The sequence below is a fragment of the Artemia sp. Qi Xiang Cuo genome, chromosome 16, assembly GCF_049724085.1.
Source record: "Artemia sp. Qi Xiang Cuo chromosome 16, ASM4972408v1, whole genome shotgun sequence".
NCBI classification, from domain to species: domain Eukaryota; kingdom Metazoa; phylum Arthropoda; class Branchiopoda; order Anostraca; family Artemiidae; genus Artemia; species Artemia sp. Qi Xiang Cuo.
Genome location: NC_142809.1, coordinates 20,383,232 through 20,409,703, shown reverse-complemented (window position 1 = coordinate 20,409,703; position 26,472 = coordinate 20,383,232). Strand labels below are relative to the sequence as shown.

The window sequence follows — 26,472 nt, the reverse complement described above, 5'->3', positions numbered from 1 at the left end:
TGTTGTTTTCACCGACATTGAGGGCCCGCACAGAAATGATCTGAAGGGTGTTTTAAATTGACACATGATGCTGACAATAGTCGGGCTACAACTAACTATAAATCATATGTGTTCAATGAATAAGTAGTAACTTCCCCATAGATCTATCTATTCAAGAACAACAAAAACAATATTTCATGGCAGCATTTATTACGACACTATGAAAACAAATATTTGTTCAACATGAAAAATGATAACACTTGTTCAACAAGAACCTGAAAAAATTTCATTGTCAACATGAAAACTCTATTTGTTCAACATGAACAATGATAACAATTTATAAATAAACACTTTTGTCCATCAACATGAATAACACTTTTCTGTACAACACTTTTATACATCAATAGCAATAACACTTTTCTGTACAACACTTTTGTCCATCAACATCAATTATTGTCTTTAAACATTTTTCTGTACAACAACAAAATACACTTGGAACATGAACTAGCACAGTTGAACATTATGAATTTAAAAATAGGAGTCCCCCCACCCCCCAGGGCCGCGGGGCCGACGGCCGGCCGCCGGCGGGACCCCCCCCCCCCCCGGGGAGCCGGCCGCGGGAAGGGCCCCCCCCATCCCCCGGGGGCTGCGGAGGTGAAAACAATAGTTGTCGTCACTGCTACAGGTTAGTGGTTGGGTCAGTGGTGGTGGTTAGTTGGTTAGTCAGATTTGGTTAATTTAACCAGACCAAGTTGATTACGATAGTCTATGCATTCAACTCGGTCTGAAATACGATAGTGGTCATGAGGCAGGACACTCACACCATTCTTGAGCACATAGACTTTGTCAGATATACATGACATTGCATTCTTTTCCATTCTCACAGTATAATTTCTATACTGTAGACAGCGAATTGCAAGCACTTGTGCTCTCGGCACTAGGCTACTTTCTACACAGTCTATGTACACCCTCATGTTGAAATTGCTCTTTACAAAATGTGTAGGCACCCCTTTACACGCCTTCTTTTCATCCCCACCATGAGTTTCAACGCAATAAACTTTGGGGCCCGGGAACACCCCCCCGGATATCAAATCTCGCCCCTTGTCTGATTTTAACATTAAGAGCTGGCTGGGGGCTTGGAATTTCATCAACTTGGGGTAAAGTGACGGGTTCTAGTTGGTGAAATCCAAGTGTAAGCTGATGTGTTCCACCTTTTCTAAATCACCCAATAAATGGTCGGTCTCATTTACCTTTAACAGCAGAGAATCTGTATCCCCATAGTAAACTTGAACCTCCCCCTCCCGTGGCCAGTGCACCTTGCACACATTGTAAAAGAACGACACAATGAGCTTTTTCGAAATTTCTAGTACTGAACTGCCGCCTGCTAAATTCTTGTTCAGTACCACATTTCGCTTTGGCCTGTGTAGAAGAACCATGCCAGCCTCTATGCTCGTGAACGATGTAAAATTGGGATCGGCAATAGTTCGTGCACACTCTAGAGGGTCAGTCACGACGTCGCAGCGAGATCTGTTACGTACGCTTTCACACATTTTGCCAAACGCTGAATTTAGGATGAGCTTGTACATTTCCTTCTCCACCTTTGAGTTTGCCCTAGAGCGTTTATCGACAAAAGTATCGATAAACGTTTTCAAGTATGGTCGCTGATTGAACTGCAGGACCCTGTGTATTTTGGTGATTTTGAAACCATTGTTCACCATCCAGTGCAAAAGCACATGGTGAACAACGATATTCTCCTTAGGGTCCAAATCAGCAATCAGTTTCTGTTTGGAGGGAGTCCAGTAAATCCCCATAACCTCAACCAATGATCGATTGTAGGGGCTCAGCGAGTCCCTGCTCACTGGTCGATTGATACAGGGAAAAACAAAATCTTCGACGGAATCGTGAAGCGCCAGGGGAATGTGCCCGTCAATTTCAAAGAACCATCCTTGTGGCCCGTTGTCCTCGACGGTGGTAATGTCGGGGAACTCACAAGGATTCTCAAGCCATTGATAGTTCCCACACGGCAAAGAGTAGTGAGACATTGCCGAGGAGTACAATGAGTTCATGTCCAAGAACACTGCATTTGACTTTGCACCGGTGCTTTGTCCGCTCGGATCGGTTGATAAGACGCGGTCTCTGTGAAAAATATATCCTCCCCTCATTGAATGTTCTACAAAAAGGTGTTGATCTATGTCGCTTATTAGGCCTATTTCCTCCCTGCTAATTTTTAAAATTAAATCTATCACTGAATGGAGTGTAGAAAAATAATAGCCTATATCTAACCCGAACTCTGAATAGATTTGGTCTGTGTTTTTACAGACTATATCCAACAGAGTTGAAACGTCACTGGTCAAGTACAGTCTACAATACTCCCACCCATTTTTACAATTCCCCTTGGACCACACCTTCTTGGCAAACTCATACTCCTCTGCTGTACATTCACTGTTGGTCAGTGAATTGTAAAAAGCTTCAATTGGAGGTATTTTCAACTCGCTTGAGCGAGCACCAGAACAGTAATAATCATATGCGTATACACCTTTGCTGGTTAATAAGTCATACATTTCACTGTCTGGAAAGTGCTGTTTAAGCAAGGGAAAGCTATCAAAATTGTCGCTTTTCTGCACTTGAATCAATTGACTCAATGCCTAGGGAAAAAAACTAAAGGAATCTAAAAACCTGATTTTATTCCAGCACGTGCGTCCATTATCCACCACATGCCATTTCAGTTCGAGAAGAAACAACTTCTCGGCCGATTTGGGAATAATGTTATAGGTAAATGAATTATTTACCCATGGACTGTCTACTCCCCCTCCCTCCCTGTGCATACGTGCCAGTGCTGGTAAAATAAATTTTAAGTCATAATTAGAGTTGTGAATAAAAACTGGGATAAAAAACTGTTGTCTAACGTTTAAGTTACACGATTGATGCGCTACCCCCCTAAAATTACTACCCCCCGATGATATTTCCCGCCATACGTGGTAATGGTATCTGCCTTTGCCCCGTCCCCCTCGGTTGCCTTTAGTCCCCGTATCCCCCGCTACAAACTCCCCCTTAAAAACCCAAAAGACTTTTGATTTTTAATCGCGAGACAATCCGCTGCAGACAATACCATTGGATAAAGTGTATTTCTCAAAGGAGAAATAGTGCCATTAGCCGTGCCAATTAGTTTGGTCAGCGCCTTTACCATGCACTCGTCCTCGTCCAATGTCTCAACTATTTCTAACACGCGCATGATGTTAGAACTGTCTCTTTGCGCTGGTGTATAAGACACTGCAATGGCTTGGTGTTCTTTGATTCTGTTTGGAAATGGGGGGTCATTCACCTCCACCAGCTTAGCTTCACAGTCTAAAGATATTTTGTTGCATTGGAGGAGGGTGTTTTGGAAATTTTTAAAGCGTAAAATGGCCCTATCCCCTGAAACCGTTTCCACTTTCTGATAGCCATGCCGTCTACAATTCTTCATGTGATTTTACAACTTTAATTCAGTCCAAAATCTAGAGAGGCATGTTGGACAGTAGAAACGCTCCCCCTTTTCTTACCCTCCCTCAGAACTCTACTCATATCTGTAATCGGATTAAAATGGCCAATTGATTTCCGTTCACTAGGTGGTGTGTATAGAGACCAAACCCAATGTTTGTCCAAATCAACTGACGTGCTCCTTACGGGGAAAACCACCCCCTTCTTTTTAGGGCAAGCCCAATCTTCAAATTCTGTTCCGCACTGAACCACAGTAGCGCCAATATTTAAGTGGACATTGGCCTTTTCAAACATATCAAGGGATCTAAGAGTTACTAGGTATTTTCCTTCTAAGCAGAAATCTAAGAAAAATCTAAAATGGGAAAATCGGACCCTTCCTTCCCATGTTCAGCCCAATGATCTAAATTCGTCTTGGTAGGGTCAGGTGCTAGAGGCTCGTATGGTGATATGAGGACAGCATACTTGAAACACATTTGACCTGTTTCAAAACAAATCTTCTGGACACCTTTACAACCCTCTAGATCTGGATTATAATTTAAAATAGTATCACTCTCAGACCTAGCCCCCCCCCTCTTAAAATAAAATCTTTCTTAAATTTAAAAATATTTACGCTTAAATTTTCAATAAATAAAACTACAGACCCACTCCCATTTTCGTTATAGTTCTCAAGATGCGCAATAATTTGATCTACCCAATCCATGAAAGCACCCACAAAATTTTCTAAATTTGGATAAATTACGCGCATCTCGGAATGTATATAATGATAATAAACTTCGTTTTCCCCCTCATTTAAATAAAAAACCTTTAAAACAATAGAAACCTTAATTGAATCCCTCCCCCCCCCCACCTTAATCTGCTACCCGAGACGTGCACGAATTTTATCTACATAGGCATGCACCCTTTCTACGGGATCAAAAACAAAATTTCCCCCCATAAGTGAATTAAAAGGATCCCCAAACGTTGCAGTGAAAACAACTATATTATTTAAAATTGTATTGGATAATTAAAAGTCTGGAAAAGTCGTACCCCCTCCCCCAAGTTGTTCAACAATATTTGGCGAATGTTCCACTTCAGTTGTTTGAAGTGGAAGTAGGTAATCGGTGGGAGGAGGGTTCCCTGTAAAATCCTCTAAAATTTGTAAAGTATTTGGACTCAAGTCCACCTCAGGAACATTACCTTGCTCAACTATTCTAGGTTCTACATTGAAAAAGTTTTCTATAATCTCATCAATATTAGATGGTACTTCAATAGAATTAATGATACCATGCCAGTCATTGATAGCTGAATTGTCTTGAAACTCCATTGCCCCTTCAATGCGTTGTTCCTCTTCTTCACTTAATGGTGAGTAAGGTTCCAATGAACCAACCCATAAATGGAAAATAGCTTATATTCAAAGTGTTCAAATCATCCCTACTGTTAAAATTTGGATTATTATTGCTTAACACATGCTTAATAGCATTTGGTTAATTCAACTGAAAGTTCCAGCTTAAGATATTTACAATCTAAAACATCGCTTTACATAGAAGGCGGCAATTTGCTCGTTTATTTTCAAATCAACCATGCTGTTTTTTTTGTTTTGTTTTTTTTTGCGGCGCTTTTCGGGCCCGCAGCGCATCCTTGCGGAGCTTTCCTGGCCCTGGCGCATCCTTGAGACGCATCCCTGCGACGCTTGTCGGGCCCGTAGCTCACCCCGTGGCACACCCCGCAGCACTTCCCACGGCTCCCAGCCCCCGTTTACATAATGCCCGTCAAAATTTGAAATATTTCTTTCTAATTCCATACAGATTCAGTGAACTCATGAGTTTAATTATTGTAATCCGCGCGAGTGTTCCAATTTCCAAGATTGAATTTCAAAATGCCGAGAACCGTTAACTCGCTTTCCCCTTGCTAAAATCTTTGGCACGATGTAAGGCTCAGTGCAAATTAAGACGCTGATATGTGACAGATGGAATAATCTCTCTCTTAAAACTATGTGAAAAAAAAAGCATTCACAGAGTTTCAAAGGTACCTAAAAATATTCGCTTATGAGATGGCGGCGAAGAGATAGCAACAGAGAAAATAGTAAATATTAGAAAAAATAGCATTTTGAGTTTCAAAGGCGGTGATTATTAATTGTCTAGAAATTACCTCAAATTATTCGCTTATGAGATATCGAAGCTATAGCAACAGAGAAAATAGCAAAGATTAGATAAAAGAGGAGCGGTTTTTTTGCAAAAAAATTACATTTAGATAGGTAATAGTGGGGTGAGGGGTTAATGTCTCGCTGCGATAAGTTTATATCGGGTTGAAAAATAGTGAAAAAGAAAAAACATTGGAAGAAATAGATAGGTAGGAAAAAATGCTTACATTTGCATAATCCGTCTGGGCTTGGGTGCCCGAAGGTCCAGGTAGTGCATGCTGGAGGGTAACCTCCTGACCTAGTGTTGATGGGTCAGCTATGAGAGGTCCAAGGAGCGTGGATGTGCAAGCAATGTCATTAATTTCTTGCGCAGATTGGGCTGCGACTTGTACAGGACCTGTGACTTGTGTAGTCGAGCCAAGGGCTTGCACAGATGGCTGCACTTGATGAGGTGGCATTGAGGCTCGAATAAGAGGGGCTTGCATAGATGCAGTATTGATGTCGATGGCTTGTATAGTGGGGTTCTCCAGCCTTGCGGCCCACGGTCTTTTCGGTTTTCGACTGGACTGCATTGGGGGTGGCACTGATCGGGCGGTCTCGTCATCTCGCGCTTTGTTTGATGCAGGAGTCGTGTAATCTTCGCTCTTTGCAGTACCCCTAGCTCTCTTTAAAGCTGGAGGGGCAACAAATTCTGCATAATTGGCCCTAAAAAGAAGAGAAAAAATTAGTATCAAAATAATATGTCCCTTTTTTTTACAGAAAGAAAGTTAGTACCTCCTTCTACAGAATTTATTGTCAGACATAATTTGTCTAGAAAAGCATTTATCTCAAAGAAGCCCTCTCCTCCACCCTTTTTCAGCAAAGCAAAAAGTAAAAATTTCGCGAGAAATATATTAGGCTTAGAAATCAAACGTTTTTATCAGAAAACTTGTAAAAAAATAAATCATGACAATCAGTAGTCTATAGGCTTTAAATTAGATAAATGATTGTTAACCCAGTGGCCTTTAGACTTAAATTTTGCAAACATAGGTTAAAATGCTATTCAATTTACACGTAATATAAGCTTCATGCAACTCCTAAAAGACTTTTCTTTCTAGCCTTGCATATCAGCATTGCGCAGTTTGTTTTCATTTTACAATGATGGCGATAGACTTGAGGCACTGCCCCTCTCCCCTCCCTCTCCCTTTTATATAATTTACTTACAACGAAGCTGTTAGAAGCGATGGCATTGCCCCCTCTCCCCCCCCTTTTACATAATATCCTAAATATATTGTTAGACCTTAATTTGAAAATAATCCATTTCACTTCTCCAAAATAGCGCTTTGCGTCTGCGCCTAATTATTGCATCATAGCGTTTTAATTTTGATGGAAGAACAGTTCCTTTTGACTTGACCGCCTCGTTCGTAAACACGAATGGAAAAGGGTGACAGCTAATTTTAACCTGGCGTAGAGCATTATGTCAAAACCAGAGCGGGTTAATAACAACAGTGACGGAAGTCAATGGTCGCTTTTAGCTAGGATATAGAAAACATAAAATTTCATAAATTTAAAGAAATGATAATTATTTCTTTTTGAGAGAATTTTTTTGTAAAATAGTGAGGGGGGGGGGGTTTGGTTTTGAGGGTAAAAGAAAATATTTTATGTTTTCTATCGAGTATAAAGATTGTATAGTGATGTTTGTATTAGAGTGGGAGGGGGGAGGGGATTTACCTGAATATACTGGAGGGTGACCAAGGAAAATAATCTTATTTTGAAAATAAAAAATGAAAATGTACTTACATTCCAAATTGAAGTTGGCATGGCTTCTAATTCATCAAATTTATCCATTGTTAGATCAACTATGTCAAAATACTTTCTGATAATTTAATTACATTGCATGCCCGTTATATACGAAATCTCAAGGGCGAATTGTTATGTAAGCAAGCCCTCTGATTGGCTGAGAAGGAAACACGTGATCTAACGGTTTCCTGGAAACTCATAACATTTACCTTGAGCAACAACAACAACAACAACAAATGCTGTTTCCTATTTTTGGACACCATGACATTCGCCTCGAGCATGTACATGTCCAAAACAACAACAAATGCTGTTTTCTGTTTCTGGAAACTCATAACATTCGTCTCGAGCGTGCCCAAAACAACAACAACAACAAATAGTGTTTCCTATTTCTGGACACCTTGACATTCGCTGAGAGCGTGCACTTACAACAACAACAACAAATAAATCGACCTTGACATTCGCTGAGAGCGTGCACTTACAACAACAACAAATAAATTGACCTTGACATTCGCTGAGAGCGTGCACTTACAACAACAACAACATCGACCTTGGAAAAAAGATGTCATTGACACCATTAACCACGTGTTCCCCCTAGGGAGGCTATGCCCATATTTGGTGTTAAAAAAAGTTGTAGGTTGCAGCAGGGGTGGGTGACACGAGCTTTAGGGTCATCTCTACTGGAATCTTCTCATATAGCCTACGCAGGAATTTCTGTTCATTCTCAGTTCCAATGTCACTCTTTACTTTTTAAACTTTTATTTCTGTTCGTTTTTACTATTATCCGAGAGTTAGCACTACCTTAAACATTATTTTTATTATTTATTTATTACCTAAAATAAATACAGACACTGCGGATTAAAAACAACAAACACAAATATATTCAAGAAAAAATAACAAACTATAGAAAGAAGAACAAACATATTCAATGATATGAGGTGGGTCATTAGAACCCTCAGAAATCATCCTTTAAATCAGAGTTCCTCTTTCGGAGAACAACGCTCCGTGGGTACTGTTGGAGCTCATTTAATGTATTTGTTTTCAAAACAAAGTATGATTTTTCAAAATGAACTATTGTCTCCGGAACAAGAAGGGATTTTTCATCCCCTCAGCACAATGCTGCACGCTTGATTTCATCATCCTATATGCATGAATACAAACATGTAGACCAAAAAAGGAACTTTCTGGAATGCTATTAAAACGGGAGTTTTATACTAACGAAGAAAAAAAGTGGCGATATTTCTTGTAGTTTTGATGAAGACTAATGAAAAACAGCATTTTTGAATGTTAAAAAATGTTGAAGAAAATGACAGAGTAGGTGAACCTACTACCAACTGAACAAAAAATAATATAGATTCTAAACAGTGACTGAGGATTGCCTGGAGTCAGACCATGAAATATAGTTGTCTACAGTTGAATAGTTGTCTGCAGCTAAAATGAAGGATTTTTACCCTCCTCAGTCACACACAGCTAGTCTGATAGTTATACCTCAGACCTCCAGTTGAATTTTCGTGCCTTAGGACACTGAGTAAAGTCCACGCAAAGTCATTTCAGCTTATTGGGAATTTCTATAAGGGATTTTAGAATTTTCGCCAACGATACTCGTAGGGTATTTAAAAAACAATCCGTTCAAGTTCCCCTGAAAACTTTGCCTTGAAAAATTTTGCCTGAATATATTGACCTTGTCAGAACTACGGTTGATTTGAACTTAGTCAACCCTTAGGGATTTTAGAATTTTCCGCAAAGATGGTCGTAGCGTATTTCAAAAGAACCCCATTTAAGTTCCCCTGAATATTCTGCCTCAAAAATTTTTTCTGAATATCCTGACCGTGTAAGAACTACGGTTGATTTAACTGTAATCAACCCTATCTAACTACCATAGTTTAGGGTCCGGACACACTCCTAGTCTTGTCGAACACAATCTAGGAATCTTTCGCTATAAGCTGCTGGTTCTCATTATTTGCGGTGTCCATACACTTTGAAGTCCCGAGTGTTTGCCTAGAGGTAATGCACAGGTTCAAAAAGGCTGTAGCAGGAAAACTACTTTTATTAAACTCCTGGAAAAGCTGAAGGTTTATCCAACCTTAAAGAAAAAAGGAACACTCCGATTCGCGAAAATTTGCATGAATCTTTAAATTAGCAAAAAACAGCTATTTTCTAGCAGTAGGCCTGTTCACGCAAGATGCCATGCATTGTTTTAAAAATTGTTTGTAAATTAATTTAACATCTTATTGATTATCACCAGCTGAACAAATACGTGGATCATTAGCACAAAATGCACAATTGCCACCCTCGCCCTTATTTGTCAGAATAGTAGTTTTCTATTTCATCTACAAATAACTCTGTATTTATTTAGGATATCGACATGTACGTCTGCTCTCAAATCTTGGTGAACCTCTAGAAAATACAACCCTATTCGTCCACATTTCCATAACTAATAAACGCGGAGGTGGGGTAAGTATAGCTTATTACTTGAAATTTTTATTCAACTCATGATTATCTTCCATCTGCACCAGCATTTTCATGTGTTATAATGATTAAATGCTGTTGAAACCAATGGATTGCTAACACCCTGCGATGCATTCAAAAATGAATTTGAAATAAATAAATCATTCCTTGTGACAGTTCCAAACAAAAAAAAAGAGAAAGAAACGTGAGTGAAAAATCAGCAAAAACACAGCGAAAATTCAGCTAAAAACCCATGTAACCAAACACTTGAGAAGGTCTAGCTTTCTTTTAAAGGTCTAGTTTTCTTTGGGAATCAATAGATTGCGAATGTTTGAATTTCTAAGAACGAAAGGCGCTGTAAGATTTAACTAATTAGTTCTTATTATTTATTTTTACCGTTCAACGTGGCAGCACTGACAATAGTGGCATACTGCCCTAAAAACTTCATAGGCATAAAAAAATCACAGTTTTAAGATACGAACAGACCTAAGATGGGTCCAGGGGACAAAAAAATGTTTTTACTTTGATGTTATTGTTAATTTAAAGGGAACACGACAAATGTAGCCAAATTATTCGACATAGTTGAGTCGATAACCCCTATTGGTGAATCGAGCATCTGCTGGCTTTTGTAGATTTTTGACGGCCAATAGAATTAGATCAACAAACTGTCAGAAAAATGCTATTTTCACTACCTATTGTCTCTGTAATCCATTCAAAACTGAGCAATTAATTTTATGTACCATTATTTTGTTTTCATAAATGATTTCATAATAAAATGATTAATTACTTTAATTACTTTATATTAAAATTTAGATAGTGTATTTGAACATGGTATTCATTCAAATAAAGATCTTGGATCATGTCTTCTATGTGACGTCTCCAGCTACAAAGTAGCTTATTACGAAAAAAAGAAACGGGCAAGATTAAAACCTTAAAACTTGTACTGTGTTGAAATTTTTGCTTAATCTCTAGCTAATGCAAGCTCTGACTTCTAAACGCAAAGCCTTTACCATCTGGGCTGCCATTTGCATATCTTTAAGCGGACTATTGCCAGCTAATGCATTTGATTTGAAATACGTTGAAATTCATACAAAATAGATATTATTATATTTCATTTTTGTCAGAAAAAAGTTGTTGTTTCAAGATGCGGCCACCGAAAATGGCTTGTTTGGGGCCATTTCTTACTTGTGACTTCAGAAAAATGTTGAAATTGCTCTATCTTTGGAGCTTCTCCAGATAACTTAAAATTATTTCTTAGGGAAATAATAACTTTTTGAATAAAATAAAAGTTGAGAAGGGGTTACGTACCTAAGGTCTCTAGAAAGGTACCCTAAAGAATCCAGCGTTTCACATCTTGGATCACAGAACATGATCTGAAAGTCGAAAATCTGAGTTTTCATCTCAATCTCTGATGTCGTGAAGCTCTGAATTTTCTGTGCCAAAACTAGCAACCTTTCTCCAGTTTGTATAAAAAAAACAAGCTTGAAGACGGAAATTCACCTTTTAACAGACTTCAAGGCTGAATAATATTGGTCAACAGTAGACCAAGCAAAATATTTTGTATAGGGCTACTAAATGAAAACTTTGACATTACCATAAAAACCGAGTAAACTTTACCTACTTCTTGTCAAAAAAGAAAAATTAAAATCTGCAAACCTTCCCAAAATAGAGTAGTTTTAACATTTTTTAAAATTGCATTGGAAAAATTGCGTCTATATTTGGCAGCCTATATTGGTCAATTCAATAAGACCTGAGACTATGAAATTATTATATTTTTTTTTCTTTTTGTCTGAATGAGTATGGAACTAACCTAAGCACCTTGCGAAGTATGCGTAAAAAGTTATTGATTTTCATGGGGGACTTAACAGACAAATAATCCTGGTTATGTCCATTTACTATATCATAGGCAGCGCAATATTTTTGGTTTTATTTTTTTTTGGTTTAGACTAGGGCACTTCGTATCAAAGGAGTTATCGAAGAACTTCGAAAAAAGCTCATTCAAATGGAAACTGGAAGGGCTTGTGCCTTTTTTAATAATTGAAAGTGATCGGAGGAAAACAACAACCCTCTCAAACCCACCATTTACTCAAACACATCCAATCAAAATTTTGAGATAGTCATTTTGTTCGTGATAGTCAAGTGGAAAGGTCCTGAAATTATGTCTTTAAGGGTGACACTCCCCCTACAGCCCTCCGGCCAAGGGTTGTAAGTTATGCCCTGGGGGCATAAAAGGGGTTTAAAGAAAGCGTTGTCGTAGAAACTTCAAAAGGGGCTCATTTGAATGGAAATTGAAAGGGCTAGTGCCCTTTTTAATAGTCAAAAGTGATTGGAGGGCAGAATACCCCCTCTCATGCCCACCATTTCACCAAACACGTCCAATCAAAAATTTGAGATAGCCATCTTGTTCAACGTAGTTGAAAGTTCTGGAAATTAGGTCTTTGAGGACGGCAATCACCCCACAGCCTTCAGGGAAAGGGTTGTAAGTTATGCCCTGGGGGTATATAAGGTTCTTATAGAGAGTGTTGTCGTAGAAACTTCAAAAAGGGCTCATATTATTAGTAGTTTGAACGGCTACTTCCCTTTTTAATAGTAAAAAGTGATTGGATGGAAACTAGCCCCCCTCTCACCCCAACCATTTCCCCAAACACATCCAATCAAAATTTTGAGATAGCAAATTTTGTTCAATGTAGTTGAAAGGTCCGGTAATTAGGTCCTTGATGATGACACTCCCCCCATAGCCCTCAAGGCAAGGGTTGTAAGATATGCCCTGGAGGTGAATAAGGTTTTTTATAAAAATCGATGTCGTAGAAACTTCAAAAAGGTCTCATTCGATTGCAAATTGAAAGGGCTGATGCCTTTTTAGTAGTCAAACTAGATTGGAAGGCAACTAACCCCCGTCTCATGCCCACCATTTCCCCAAACACAAAAATAGAAAGTGTTGTCGCAGAAAATTCAAAAAGGGGTCGTTCAATTGGGAATCTTGAGGGCTAGTGCCCTTTTTAATAGTCAAAAGCGATCGGAGGGCGAAAGCCCCCCACGCACATAATTTCTCCAAACACTTCCGATCAACATTTTGATATAGCCATTTTGTTGAACTAAGTTGAAGGGTTCAGAAATTATTTCTTTTAGTATGATACCCCTCCCCCCCCAACAGCCCTCAGGGCTACGGTTGTAAGTTATACCCTGAGGGCATATTAGGTTTTTATGGAGAGCGTTGTTCTAGAAACTTCAAAAAGAGCTCATTCGATTAAAAATTTAGAGGCTATTGTCCGTTTTATTCGTAGAAAGTAATCGGAGGTGGAATAGTAGTGTGCCATCAAATAGCGCGACATGTGATTGCGTAGTATGTCTTACCACGGGCAGTCATCTATATATCCGACAAGTGATTGCGTAATATTCCTTACCACGGGCTATTACTATGAACGGTACATGCCTTACCAGACAGATTTCTGAGGCAACACCTATTTTCTGGGCCAATCAGAGAGGTTTCCACCAACGGTAGTCCATAAGACAATAATACATACAAAACTAGATTTGTGTATTCAAAGGTGGTCTCTTTTTAAAAATACTAGTTTTGCCCCGGATGTCATATAATCGTGTGGAACAACTCTTTCACCAATACCCATTTTCTGGACCATTGCCTTTAATCAAGACGGATTTTGCTTAGGAGTGCGTCGCGGGTAATTAAAGAATGAGGAATTGGATGCTACAGTCAGAATTGTTTTAAGTTGAAAGTTATAACATTTGCGTAAACTAACTCAATTTGCGAAAAAAGGTATAACATTTGCATAACTATGCAATGGATCATATTAATTGTTGATTGAATAATAGGGGTGAAACAGGGTTAGATGAAATTTCTAATTGGACTGTATGAAGGTGGTAAAAAATGGTTAAACTGCTTACCAGTCTAGTTAACCCCAAAGGGGTTACTAACTCATTGGCAATTTATTATAAATTTGGAACAGCCTCGTTAGCATCGATCAATGGAAACCATTAACGATGACGAGATGACATTTGACTTGATCTAGCTTCACTTCTCGGATGTGTTCTGTATAATACACAAGTACCATTTGAACAGTGTTGTCAATACAAAATATGCTCTAACAATGTACTATACTTAAAAGTTGATACTAATAGAGATGTAGATGCCAAGAAAAGAATTTTAATGAAGAAATTCAGAACAATCTTTAGAAACCCTTAGAAATAGAGTAATGAGATGATTATAGGTTTGAAGCATCAAGGATCGCAACCATCAATGACCCAAACCACCAAGGACTTCAACCTCCAAAGTTCTCCTATCCCCAAACTCCAAGGGCCCCCTCCCTCCAATTTTTTGGCCCCCTCCCCCATTTTTTAACTTTTTTTGAAGTTTTTTTTTTGAACTTTTTTTTAACATGTTTTTTTTCAACTTTTTTTACATGTCTTAGAATGACATAAAAGATACTTAAAACATAAAAAAATTCAAATTTAATGTGTCTCAAACGCAAAATGAAAATAATGCAGGAATATCAGTCGATACTCTTATACTATTATAAAAATAATATTTATATTAGCACCTTTTTTTGGACTGAATTTTTTTGGACTTAGAAATTATTCAACTTTTTTTTACGTGTCTTAAAATGTCAAGAGTTACGCTTGCGGCTCTTCCAATTGTACTCTATGCTTCCTCAGAGACATGACGCGGCTTTCCTACTGGTACTCTATGGTGGATTATCGACACTACCTAGTTTACTGCATGAATTAAATCAGAATTTTTTAAGCAGTGGAAATATAAGCACATAACTCATATCCTTAAAAAAGTAAAGATGAAGCATTTTACGAAAGTGTGTTCACATGATAGTGTTATTGTAGCATTGAAAGCTGACAAGGAGAAGTATTTGAACTATTAAACAAGTACAAGTGGTAGCATTATCGGAAAAGTATACGTGCATTGTACAGGCAGCAAGGAATTAAGTACCTTTGGAGTACATAAAAAATTCAATTCCGATATTGTTAGATATGTGATATGGAACTTTCTTAAGATGATTAAAATTAAAGAGAATGCAAGTATAAAAATTTTCGTTGATGATAGAGGACAACTCCTTGATGCTCTTGCAGGTAACACATTACCAACTGATACATCATATCGTCAGCTTTCGGGTATAAGCATTCAATGGAAGGTCAAAAGAAGACAGGCGTACTCCTCCACTAATATCATAAGCCATATCTTGTCTACGTGCCGGAACTGTTACCTGTGTAAAAATAATATGGTAATAGACAGTGAAATTGCCGGAAAAATAAAAAGGGCATTGGTAGAAAATATCACTAAGGAACATAAAGATGAATCGATGAAAAACAAAGTGCCAGGAAACGTTACTGCCATCATTGATCAAACAGTCAATGAAACAAATAATAGCAAAGATGAAATGCATATTTAAAATGTGGATGACCCCCCCCCCCCCCCGCAAAAATTGTGTATGACTCAAAATGGATTAATGACTATTCTACTGATTACGAACTAAGCGAAGACAATACGATACAATATCAAGAGAGAACATGGTGAACCATTTTATGGAACAGATTCAAAATGTCCAAAGTTGTTCATTGATATTAATAATGAATAATAATATATTTTTTGTATTAATATCCTACATGACATTATTTCATTAAAAATATATTATGCATTACATTGTTATATGTTCATTATTTTTAGAGTATGCTACCATATCAAAAACGTTTAGAGTGTCTATTGAAACATCGGGGATGTAATAAAAGGAATTTGCATACATCATATATCGGATAGATAGGTTATCATGGAGAAAATCTAAGTATCATAATGAATAAATTCTTTATCAACACCCTTTGTCGGATAGGTCAGGATAAAACTGATAGAATCTAAGTATCAGAGCGAATAGATGTTTTATCAACATGTCTGAATAGATTCTTTGCCTGATATGTCGGTTAACATTATCAAAACTTAAGTGTCAGAGTGATGAAATTCTGTGTCAACATCTGTTGTCAGATACAAAGGGTAACATTGACAAAATCTAAGTGTCAGAGTGAATAAATTTTTTCTATCCACATCTTTATCAGATACATCGGATAAAATTGACAAAATCTAAGCATCAGATTGAATAAATACTTTATCAATCTTCTTTTGTTGGATACTTCGGATAACATTCATAAAACCTAAGTATGAGAGCCAATAAATTCATTATCATCGTTATTTGTAAAATACGCTTGATAAATTGAAAAAATCCAAGTATCAGAGTGAATAAGTTCGTTATCAATGTCTTTTGAAAGATACGTTTAATAACATTGAGAAAATCAAAGCATCAGAGTGAATAAATTCTTTATTGACATTTTTTTCGAATGAATTTGTCGAATACATCGGATAACATTGACGAAATCTATGTATTAGAATTAATAAATTATTTACCAACATCTAGTTCCGGATACGTCAGATAAAATTGACAAAATCTAAGTATCAGAATGATTAAATTCTATATCAACATCATTTCTCGGATACATAGGATAACATTGAAAAAATCAAAGTGTCAGAGTGAATAAATTCTATTTCAACATCCGCTTCTGAATACATTTGATAACATTATCAAAATCTAAGAATCAGAGTGATTAAATTTTATATCAACATCCTTTTCTCGGATACATAGGAAAAAATTGACAAAATCTAAGTATCAGAGTGAATAAATGCTTTATCAACTTCTTTCGTTTGATACATAGGATAATATTCACAAAATCTAAGTATCAGAGACAATAACATTTTTATCAACATCTTTGTCAGATATAACGTATAAAATATGCAAAATCTAAGTATCAGAATGAATAAATGCTTTATCAACATCCTTTGTCAGATATGTCTGATAAAATTGACAAAATATAAGTATCAGAATGAATAAATGCTTTATCAGCATCATTTGTCAGATATGTCAGATAACATTATCAAAATCTAAGCATCAGAGTGAATAAATACTTTATTCACTTCTTTTGTTGGATACATCGGATAACATTCACAAAATCTAAGTATTAGAGCGAATAAATCCATTATCATCATCATTTGTCAGATACGTTTGATAAAATTGAGAAAATCCAAGTATCAGGATTGATACTATTGACTTTATACAGCGTTACGTTGAATTTAGGTTAGACTGGTTATAGATGGCAGCAAACCCGCTCAGACACGCAGTCATAGTGAGAGAGACATGCAAAATTTTGGGTTCTTTATCGACATCTTTTGTCAGATATGTTGGATAACATTGACGAAATCTAAGTATCAGAGTGAATAAATTCTTTATCAACTTCTTTGGTTGGATACATCGGATAACATTCACAAAATGTATGTATGAGAGCCAATAAATTCGTGATCATCGACATTTGTCAGATACGCTTGATAAAATTGAGAAAATCCAAGTATTAGCGTGAATAAATTCGTTATCAATGTCTTTTGACAGATATGTTTAATAACATTGACAAAATCTAAGTATCAGAGTGAATAAATTCTTTATTAACATTTTTTTATAGACATCGTTTGTCAGATATGTCGGATAACATTGACAAAATCTACATATTAGAATGAATGAACTGTTTATCAACATCTTTTGTCGGATATGTCGGATAAAATTGACAAAATCTAAGTATCAGATTGCTTAAATTCTATATCAACATTTTTTGTCGGACACATAGGATAACATTGACAAAATCTAAGTGTCAGAGTGAATAAATTCTTTGTCAACATCCTTTTCTGAATACGTTTGATAACATTATCAAAATCTAAGAATCAGAGTGATTAAATTCTATATCAGCATCCTTTTCTCGAATTCATAGGTTAAAATTGACAAAATCTATGTGTCAGAGTGAATATATTTTTTATCAACATCTTTTGTCAGATACATCGGATAAAATTGACAAAATCTAAGTATCAGAGTGAATAAATTCGTTTTCAACGTCGTTATCAGATACATCAGATAACATTCATAAAATCCAAGTTCTATTTATTTTGACTTTATACAGCGTTACGTTGGATTTAGGTTAGACCGGTTACAGATGACAGCAAACCCGCTCAGACACGCAGTCATAGTGAGAGAGACATGCAAAAATTTGGGTTCTTTATCGACATCTTTTGTCAGATATGTCGGATAACATTGACGAAATCTAAGTATCAGAGTGAATAACATTCACAAAATCTAAGTATCAGAGAGAATAAATTTTTTATCAACATCTTTGTCAGATATAACGTATAAAATTTACAAAATCTAAGTATCAGAATGAATAAATGCTTTATCAACATCCTTTGTCGGATATGTCGGATAAAATTGACAAAATCTATGTATCGTAGCGAATAAACTCTTTATCAACGTTCTGTGCGGGATACATCAGTTATCTAAATATAATTGACAAAATCTAAGTATCAGATTGAATAAATTCCTTATCAGCATCTTTTGTCAGATATATCGAATAATATTGTCCAAATCTAAGTATCAAAGTGAATAAATTCTTTATAAACTTCCTTTGTTGGATACATTGGATAACATTCGCAAAATGTAAGTATCAGAGCCAATAAATGCATTATCATCGACATTCGTCAGATACACTTGATAAAATTGAGAAAATCCAAATATCAGCGTGAATAAATTCGTTATCAATGTCTTTGGACAGATACGTTTAATAACATTGACAAAATCTAAGTATCAGAGTGAATAAATTCTTTATTAACATTTTTTTTATAGACATCATTTGCCAGATATGTCAGATAACATTGACAAAATCTATGTATTAGAATGAATAAATTTTTTATCAACATCTTTTGTCGGATACGTCGGATAAAATTGACAAAATCTAAGTATCAGAATGATTAAATTCTATATCAACATCATTTGTCGCATACATAGGATAACATTGACAAAATCTAAGTGTCAGAGTGAATAAATTCTTTATAAACATCCTTTTCTGAAAACGTTGGATAACTTTATCAGAATCTAAGAATCTGAGTGATTAAAATATATATCAACATCCTTTTCTGGTTACATAGGGTAAAATTGACAAAATCTAAGTGTCAGAGTGAACAAATTTTCTTATCAACATCTTTTGTAAGACATATCGGATAAAATTGACAAAATCTAAGTATTAGAGTGAATAAATCCGTTTTCAACGTCTTTATCGGATACATCAGATAACATTCAAAAAATCCAAGTTCTATTCTTTTTGACTTTATGCATCGTTACGTTGAATTTAGGTTAGACCGGTTATAGATGGCAGTACACCCGCTCAGACACACAGTCACATTGAGAGAGACATGCAAAAAGTGAACCTAAATTAACCCAACTTTTTGCATGTCTCTCTCACTATGACTGTGTGTGGTGCACCACTCTAAGTGAACCTAAATTAACCCAACTTTTTATATGTCTTTCTCACTATGACTGTGTGTCTGCGTGGGTGTGCTGCCATCTATAACCAGTCCAACCTAAATTCAACGCAACGATGAGCAATCAACTACGCTGAACAAAACGGTTATCTCAAAATTTTGATTGGATGAGTTTAGAGGAATGATGGGCGTGGGGGGACTGGTTGCCTCCAATCATTTTCGACTATGAAAAGGGTACTAGCCCTTTAAATTTCCAATCGAATGAGCCTGTTTTGAAGTTTCTACGACAACACCTTCTATAGAAAAACCTTATATGCCCCCAGGGCATACCTTAAAACCCTTGCCCTGAGGCATGTGGGGGACTGTCCTCCTCAAAAAAATACTTTCTATCTGGAAATCAAGTACGCTGAACAAAATGGCTATCTCAAAGTTTCGACTGGATGTATTTGGTGGAATGATGGGCGTGGGGGTGCTAGTTGCCCTCCAATCACTTTCGACTATTAAAAAATGTACTAGCCCTTCGAATTTCCAATCGAATGAGCCTGTTTTGAAGTTTTTACGACAACACCTTCTATAAAAAACTTATATGATCTCAGAGCACAACTTAAAACCCTTGCCCCGAGGGTTCTGGGGGAGTGTCCTCCTCAACAACATATTTTCTATCTGAAAATCAACTACGCTGAACAAAATGGCTATTTCAAAATTTTGATTGGATGTGTTTGGGGAATGATGGGCGTGGGGGGGGGCTAGTTGCCCTCCAATCGCTTTCGACTATTAAAAAGGGCACTAGCCCTTTGAATTTCCAATCGAACTAGCCTTTTTTGAAGTTTCTACGACAACGCCTTCTATAAAAACTTTATATACCCCTAGGGCATAACTTAAAACCCTTGTCCTGAGGGTTGTGGGGGAGTGTCCTCCTCAAAAACATATTTTCTATGTGTAAATCAACTACTTTGAACAAAATGGCTATCTCAAAATTTTGATTGGATGTGTTTGGGGGAATGATTGGCGTGGGGGGGGGGCTAGTTGCCCTCCAATCACTTTCGACTATTAAAAAGGGCACTAGAGCTCTCAATTTCCAATTGAATGAGCCCCTTTTGAAGTTTCTACGACGACCCCTTCCATATGAAGTGCCCTGTTCTGAAGGAACAAAATAATACATAATACATTGTGCCAACATCGTTCTTATATGCCCTCAAGGCCTAAATTGAAACCCTTGCCCCGAGGGTTGTGGGGGAGTGTCCTCCTCAAAAATATATTTTCTATCTGAAAATCAACTACGCTGAACAACATGGCTATCTCAAAATTTTGATTGGATGTGTTTGGGGGAATGATGGTCGTGGGGGGGCTGGTGCTGCCCTCCAATCACTTTCATCTATTAAAAAGGGCACTAGCCACTCCAGTTTTCAATCGAATGAGCCCTTTTCAAAGTTTCTACGACAACTCCTTCGATACGAACTGCCCGGCTGAAGAAAAAAACACATTGTGCCCACATTGTTCTTTACTTAGGCAGCGCTAGCGCGCTGCCTATGATGAATCAGTAAGTTGACCTGTAAAACTTGAATCAAGTTAATATTGATATTCTGAAATCAATTTTTTTTAGTTTCCATTTTTACCGCCCTCCCCAGGCTGCCGCCCTACGCGGCCGCCTAGTTTGCCTATTGGACGCGCCACCGCATCTTTCGATAAATATGACAAAAATACTTTTTCTTAATCACCATCTAATGAAAGTGGTTACACAAAGCAACGCCGAGAAACGATTGATCTTGTATGCTTAAAATGGCTAAAAATGATTGAACTCTTCAAAATGTAAGCTGCTTCCTGAACATCGTTTTTTAAGTGGCTCTTAAAGAAAACAAGCTGAGAAACTTTTTTCCAAAAAATACAAAAGCTTCTACAACAATTTTTGTGGTCATACATTGTATGTAATTCCTTATTACTCTTCCCATAGAAAGAGCGAAGAATTTTTCGTATTTTAATTCACGGTTCAAGATACACCTCGTCACCAACATGCCGACTACGTCTACACTCTCCAAGTCTATGGGTTTCTGTTTTGAATTCTAGGCTGAAAATACCGAAAAACGACAAGGCACAATAAAAATTTTGGCCCAGAGTTCCTTCATGAAGGCGGGTTTCACTGAGATTTTTTTTGAAACATTTAAATAATTTTAAACCAAACAAATTAAAAGGAATAAAAATAAGAAAATATCTACTGCTAGTCAAAACTTTAAAAAAAGATCTGTTTTTGGGGAAAAAAACTCAACTGAGTCGTTTTCGTTTAAAAAAAAAAATGATTGAGAAAAAAGATGAGCGATACAAAGAAGAGATAAAAACAAAGGAGCCTAGAAAATTGAAACAAAAAAAAAACGAAACAAAAAAACTCTGGAATACAAAAGTGAAAGGTAATGGGACCTGACTTAAAAAGATCATTTCAGCTTCTCGTGGTTTTTATATACTTTCCTTTCTCTGTCCTTTTTTCTTATTTTTGTTTTACACAGGAAACTGCTTAACGGAGTTCTTTATTGAAAGTTCTCTGCCCTTCTTAAAACTTGTACAATTGCTGTGAATTTTTTTAGTTATTTGCCATCTGATTTTTATTTTTACATCTAGTCAGTGTAACATTACCACTTGTTTACAACTTCATATTGGTATGAAGCGTTGATAAAATCGTCGTAAAGAATGGTAGTTGCTGCTCAATCATATTTCAGTTTCAAAACAGAAAAAACAATTGGGAGTTTAAAAAAGTACAAAGGTGTGAAGGTCACATGCTCCTTTTGCCTTTTACTATAATGCCAAAGAGGAAAAATTCAAAGTAATCTGGTCGTGTTCAAAATTTTATATATTTAATTGTGCTGCAGATATCAGGAATAACTGCCAACCTTATTAAAAGAGATATGAAGTTTACTACAGCCCTAGATGCGACTTGAAATACATCGTTACATGACAAACGTTGAAAACGATGCTGAAATAATTTTCCTTATAAGAAACAGAATAACTTTGATCAGGAAATAAATTGAACTATATGTACGTTGCGAAAACAATGTGAAGTGTAACAGTTAGCTTTAATCGGCTTCACCTTCAAAATTATTGCATAAAAACACCTTGGTATTTTTTCTTCTCAGGTTATTGAACGTCACGTGGTTAAGTGCTATGAAATGACCATCTTTGTGGCAAAAAGTTAGGATGAAAGGGGGTGGACACAGGAGCCAGGGATTTACTTTTTACACATCACTAAGAAGTAAAGGGCAAAGGGAATTCTCCAGCTCCCTTAGCAATGAGAGAACCTTTAAAGTTTTGAAGGCACATGCGATACATTCCTTTACCTCGCTCGAAAACACAGAAAATAATAATCATAAGACTCAATTTTCCTTTTCCAAAACTAGATCAAAAACAGAGACAACTGGCAAAGTAGGTGGTAGCACTTTTTAGACCGTAAAAATTTTTCCTGTTTGAATCTCCAATTTATATTTTTGTCGCACAATTATGGGACTTATTAACAAGGATCTAAGGATCTTAACAGGGATATTAATATAATTTTAATGCTGTTTCTTGCCTGCTTAGTATTTTAGCAAATTTGCAAACGTAATAGGTTTTTAACAGCACATGATAAATTCCACAGGAAAATATCATTTTTTTATGTGTCCAATTCTTCTACTTGTTATTCTAAGAAAATATTCAATGATAGGGACAGGAAACCATTGTAACCCTTAAACATCTGCTTACTTGCCTTTCCCAGAATAAATTTCTACTTAAAAGGCTCGAGAGCAAAAGCTAGGTGACTTCAGATACTATTCTTTGACATGGACTATAAAACCCCATTTTAGCACGCACTCTATTCACTCTGGCTCAAGGATAAACAAAATCCACAGTTTTATCTATGAGAGAATTTTATACGACTTTCCAGCATATATTAGGCTATGTTCACTAATCCAGCTAAAGGTCCAAATTTTCTATAAAATTGCGAGGGCTTAACCCTTGCGACTTTCTCACAATAAAAGTTTGAGAAATCGATGACAGAAGAGAAAAAAAAGGACAAGCCAAAGTGTTGCTCCCGCAACAAAATTATTTGTACGAATGCTTGCGTAATATTTGCTCATGTTGAAGAAATGCATTCATTCTAGCTTGAAAAGTCGTACTTCTGTCCAGTCTGTAACAAAATAAAGGTCAAGGATAATAGGCCTTGAAGCCAAGGTTGCAACATGTAACAAATTTTGGAGTGATTCTTTACCCTAGAAAAGTCATTTTGAAGAATTGAGGGCGGTGGGATTCTTTCACATCATTTGCATATAAAAGTAAACTGGAATGGACCTGGGGGTTCTTTATGCCTAACCTTCTGTTGATTTTTTATGATTATTCTTTTTTGACCAGTACTTTCCTTATAATTCACCTAGTTTTAGGGTTTTGGTGAGTTTAACCGATTCCCCTTGATATAAATTCTGACTTGATTTTATTCATCCCAGCCAATCTTCACCCCCCCCCCATTAATAATTTCCACTCAGGAAATACACCTTGCTTTGATGTAACATAAAATAAACTTGTAAAGTGAGGCCTTTAACCACTGAATTACCAAAAAGGAAAATTTAGTGACGGATAATTTCAGGACTGACATAAAGTTCATCTCCTGTTCATATCTCTGTTTCTATGTGATGAAGATGACTTGAAATTGAATAATTGTTTTTTTTTTCCTATCAGGGCACATTGACAGGATAATTTTGAAATTATTTTACTTTTTTAGAAATTGCCTAGAACGTTATTCACCAGGAACAAACGACACTCGGACATCAAACAAGTTGGTGTAAAACAATTGGATGAAATGTTTAAGGTTGGCTTTTCATATATTGACTTAGTAGTTTTGCTTTTTCATTTGTGCTGAGAGTTAAGACAATAGTCATGAAGATGAATTTTCTATACAGCTAACCATGATGAGCCAAATTACAAATTTTAAGAATTGCCATCTACTTTTTTAAAAGAAACAATTTTACAGTTTCCCATTGAATTTTTTTGTCCCAGAAGCAATACAAGGGAGATTCATTTTGTTATTTCTTCAGAATTATTAATAAATTTTGTGGTTTGGCGTATTGCTGTGTTTAAACACAATTAAACCCAATTATAAATTGATGTTTTTTTCTTCTTTTAGCTAGTTGTGTTTTTTCTCTTCTTTTTACGCATCAGCCTCAACATTATCAATGTTGATAGCATAGACCAGAGGTGCTGACTATCTTCAGAGAAAAAAAAATCTCCTTTTTCTTGTTTCATGTTTTGCAGACGTTAATACAAAGTCTCTATGGAATTCCAGGCCCTGTAGCACCTGGGATCGAACCGGATTCCCGTATTACCAAGCAGAGATCAGTCCACTATGCCATCACATGGCTCAAAAAATTTCAGTGCTTCGAGGTAAAACAAAACTCTGAATTTTACTTATCATATAAAACTCGGTTGTTTTTTTTTTCTGCCTTTTTTCAATCAAGATATCAACGGAGAACTATTTTTCGCTATAAGCTTAAAAAGCCTACTCCAGCTCTCGTATAAAATTAGACGCCCCCTTCGGTTTGGCACGACGATATATCTGTAATCGCAGTAAAGCATTATCTTTAACTTAGAATGACCAAGCCATTGGAACAAGATGTTCTCATGTCCCAGAAATGCTTTCTTTACGCCCGAAGTTGCAGAACTCTTTAACTGCTTTCGGAGTATTCCGTATATTATAGTCTTTAATTTTTTTTTCTCCTTGCTACTGCATCCCAACATGAAATCAAAATAAGTAATTGTTTTTCAAATAAAAGGGAACTTTTAATTTAGAATGGGAACGGACGTAACTTATCGTGTACATGCGAGGGCCCGTCCTCAACTGCCTACTCTTTCTATTAATGTTAAAATATGGCTCAATAATAATATAATTTTCAGTTCAAATGTTTTAAAAGACAAGCAGTGAAGAAATGACTCGCAAATACGAAATGTTATTTTCCTATCTCATCATTCTTAACTGTAAAACATCCGCGTGAAGAGCAGGGAGATCTGTATACATAGGATAAATCAACGGTGCTCATTATATTTTCATTCGATAACACTTTTTTCCAATACAGTTCGAAGTCGTTTGATCACTAGCTGTCACCTCATCAAGGATGATTTTTTTGTTGCCAAGGTAAGGATGCCTTACTACAATTAAAACTAGATCTGACTTAATGATGGTCTTTATTAATTTTGAAAAGGAGTTCGATTTTGTTGACCGAGACACTACATGAGAGATTTGGAATGTTATAAAGTACTTTAATGATAATCACACTCAACAAAAATTATGAATACTCCGTCCGCGCAGAAAATGAAGACTTGCGTCTCCGCAGGATAATGTTTGGTGTCAAACAGGGACGTATTCTATCCCTCTTCATGTTTATCATTATAATGGTAAGTATTCTGCGGCACTCTTCGGGTTTTGGACTGAAGTTTAGCAGCCGAAGAATCTCTGATCTGGACTTTGCGGATATTTTTTTTCATCTCGAAGATGTAGAACAGTGAATATTGCTGTTCCTTGACGCTATAGATGAAAAGACCGAGAAAGAAAGATTTACAGGGAAAGTCAGAAAGACAAAGAACATGACCACGTCTGACTCTCTGCTGATACTAAAATGTAAAGTTAAGGCAATTAAGTAGTCCAAAGAATTAAATTATCTCGGGAGTTGGATCATATATTATGGTAATATAGCCAACGACATTAAGAGGAGGAGGATCGGACAAGCAGCATCGGATTTTTGCAACTTGAAACAAATATGGTGATAGTACACAGTCTGTTTGCTTGAAGCTTCGCCTCCTGACTATAACACGATGTCCATCTTCCTCTCTTCTATTGAATGCTGGAAGTTAAGTTTCTGACGGCAAAAACATGTCCTATCCATTGAAAACATGTATCTTAGAAAATACTGAACATATTATGCCAGGTCTGGTTCCAGGTTTTAACGACAATCTTTTCTGGCATTTAAAATTGTCAGAAAATCAATATTTATCTTCTATTGATAATAAACACAGGTTTGCCATAAACTTGAGTGGGTGTAGCCCCCCCCCTGCTCCTGTGAACCTCTACCATTTACGTGAAAGCTGGAATATTGGTTAACAAATGTTTTGAGAATTAATCATTCATTTAATTGCATTTGCCTTATATAATATAATAAGTTATCCTCAAATCTGAAGGTGGCTGCCCCTGTTATTTATTTTAAGGTTAAATTTTATTTCTCAGTGCTTTGATTTAAATACCACGGTTTTTATTAAGACTACAGTTATGGAACAAAGTAAGATCTGTTGCTCCCTCAGCTCCCTTATC

General features: G+C 36.5%; 1 protein-coding gene across 3 annotated transcripts in view; it reads left to right on the top strand.

Moving 5' to 3' along the window:
• Positions 1-26,472, top strand: part of LOC148942667 (inactive phospholipase C-like protein 1) — a 440,344-nt gene that overhangs the window by 390,624 nt on the left and 23,248 nt on the right. For all 3 annotated transcript variants that reach the window (XR_016143118.1, XM_089102764.1, XM_089102765.1), the window contains exons 16-17: positions 9,708-9,805; positions 23,896-23,982. Coding sequence is in view for 2 of the 3 variants with exons in the window: in XM_089102764.1 (XP_088958890.1) it covers positions 9,708-9,805; positions 23,896-23,982 (185 nt within the window). In the remaining variant the exon portion in view is untranslated. The remainder of the gene's footprint in view (positions 1-9,707; positions 9,806-23,895; positions 23,983-26,472) is intronic.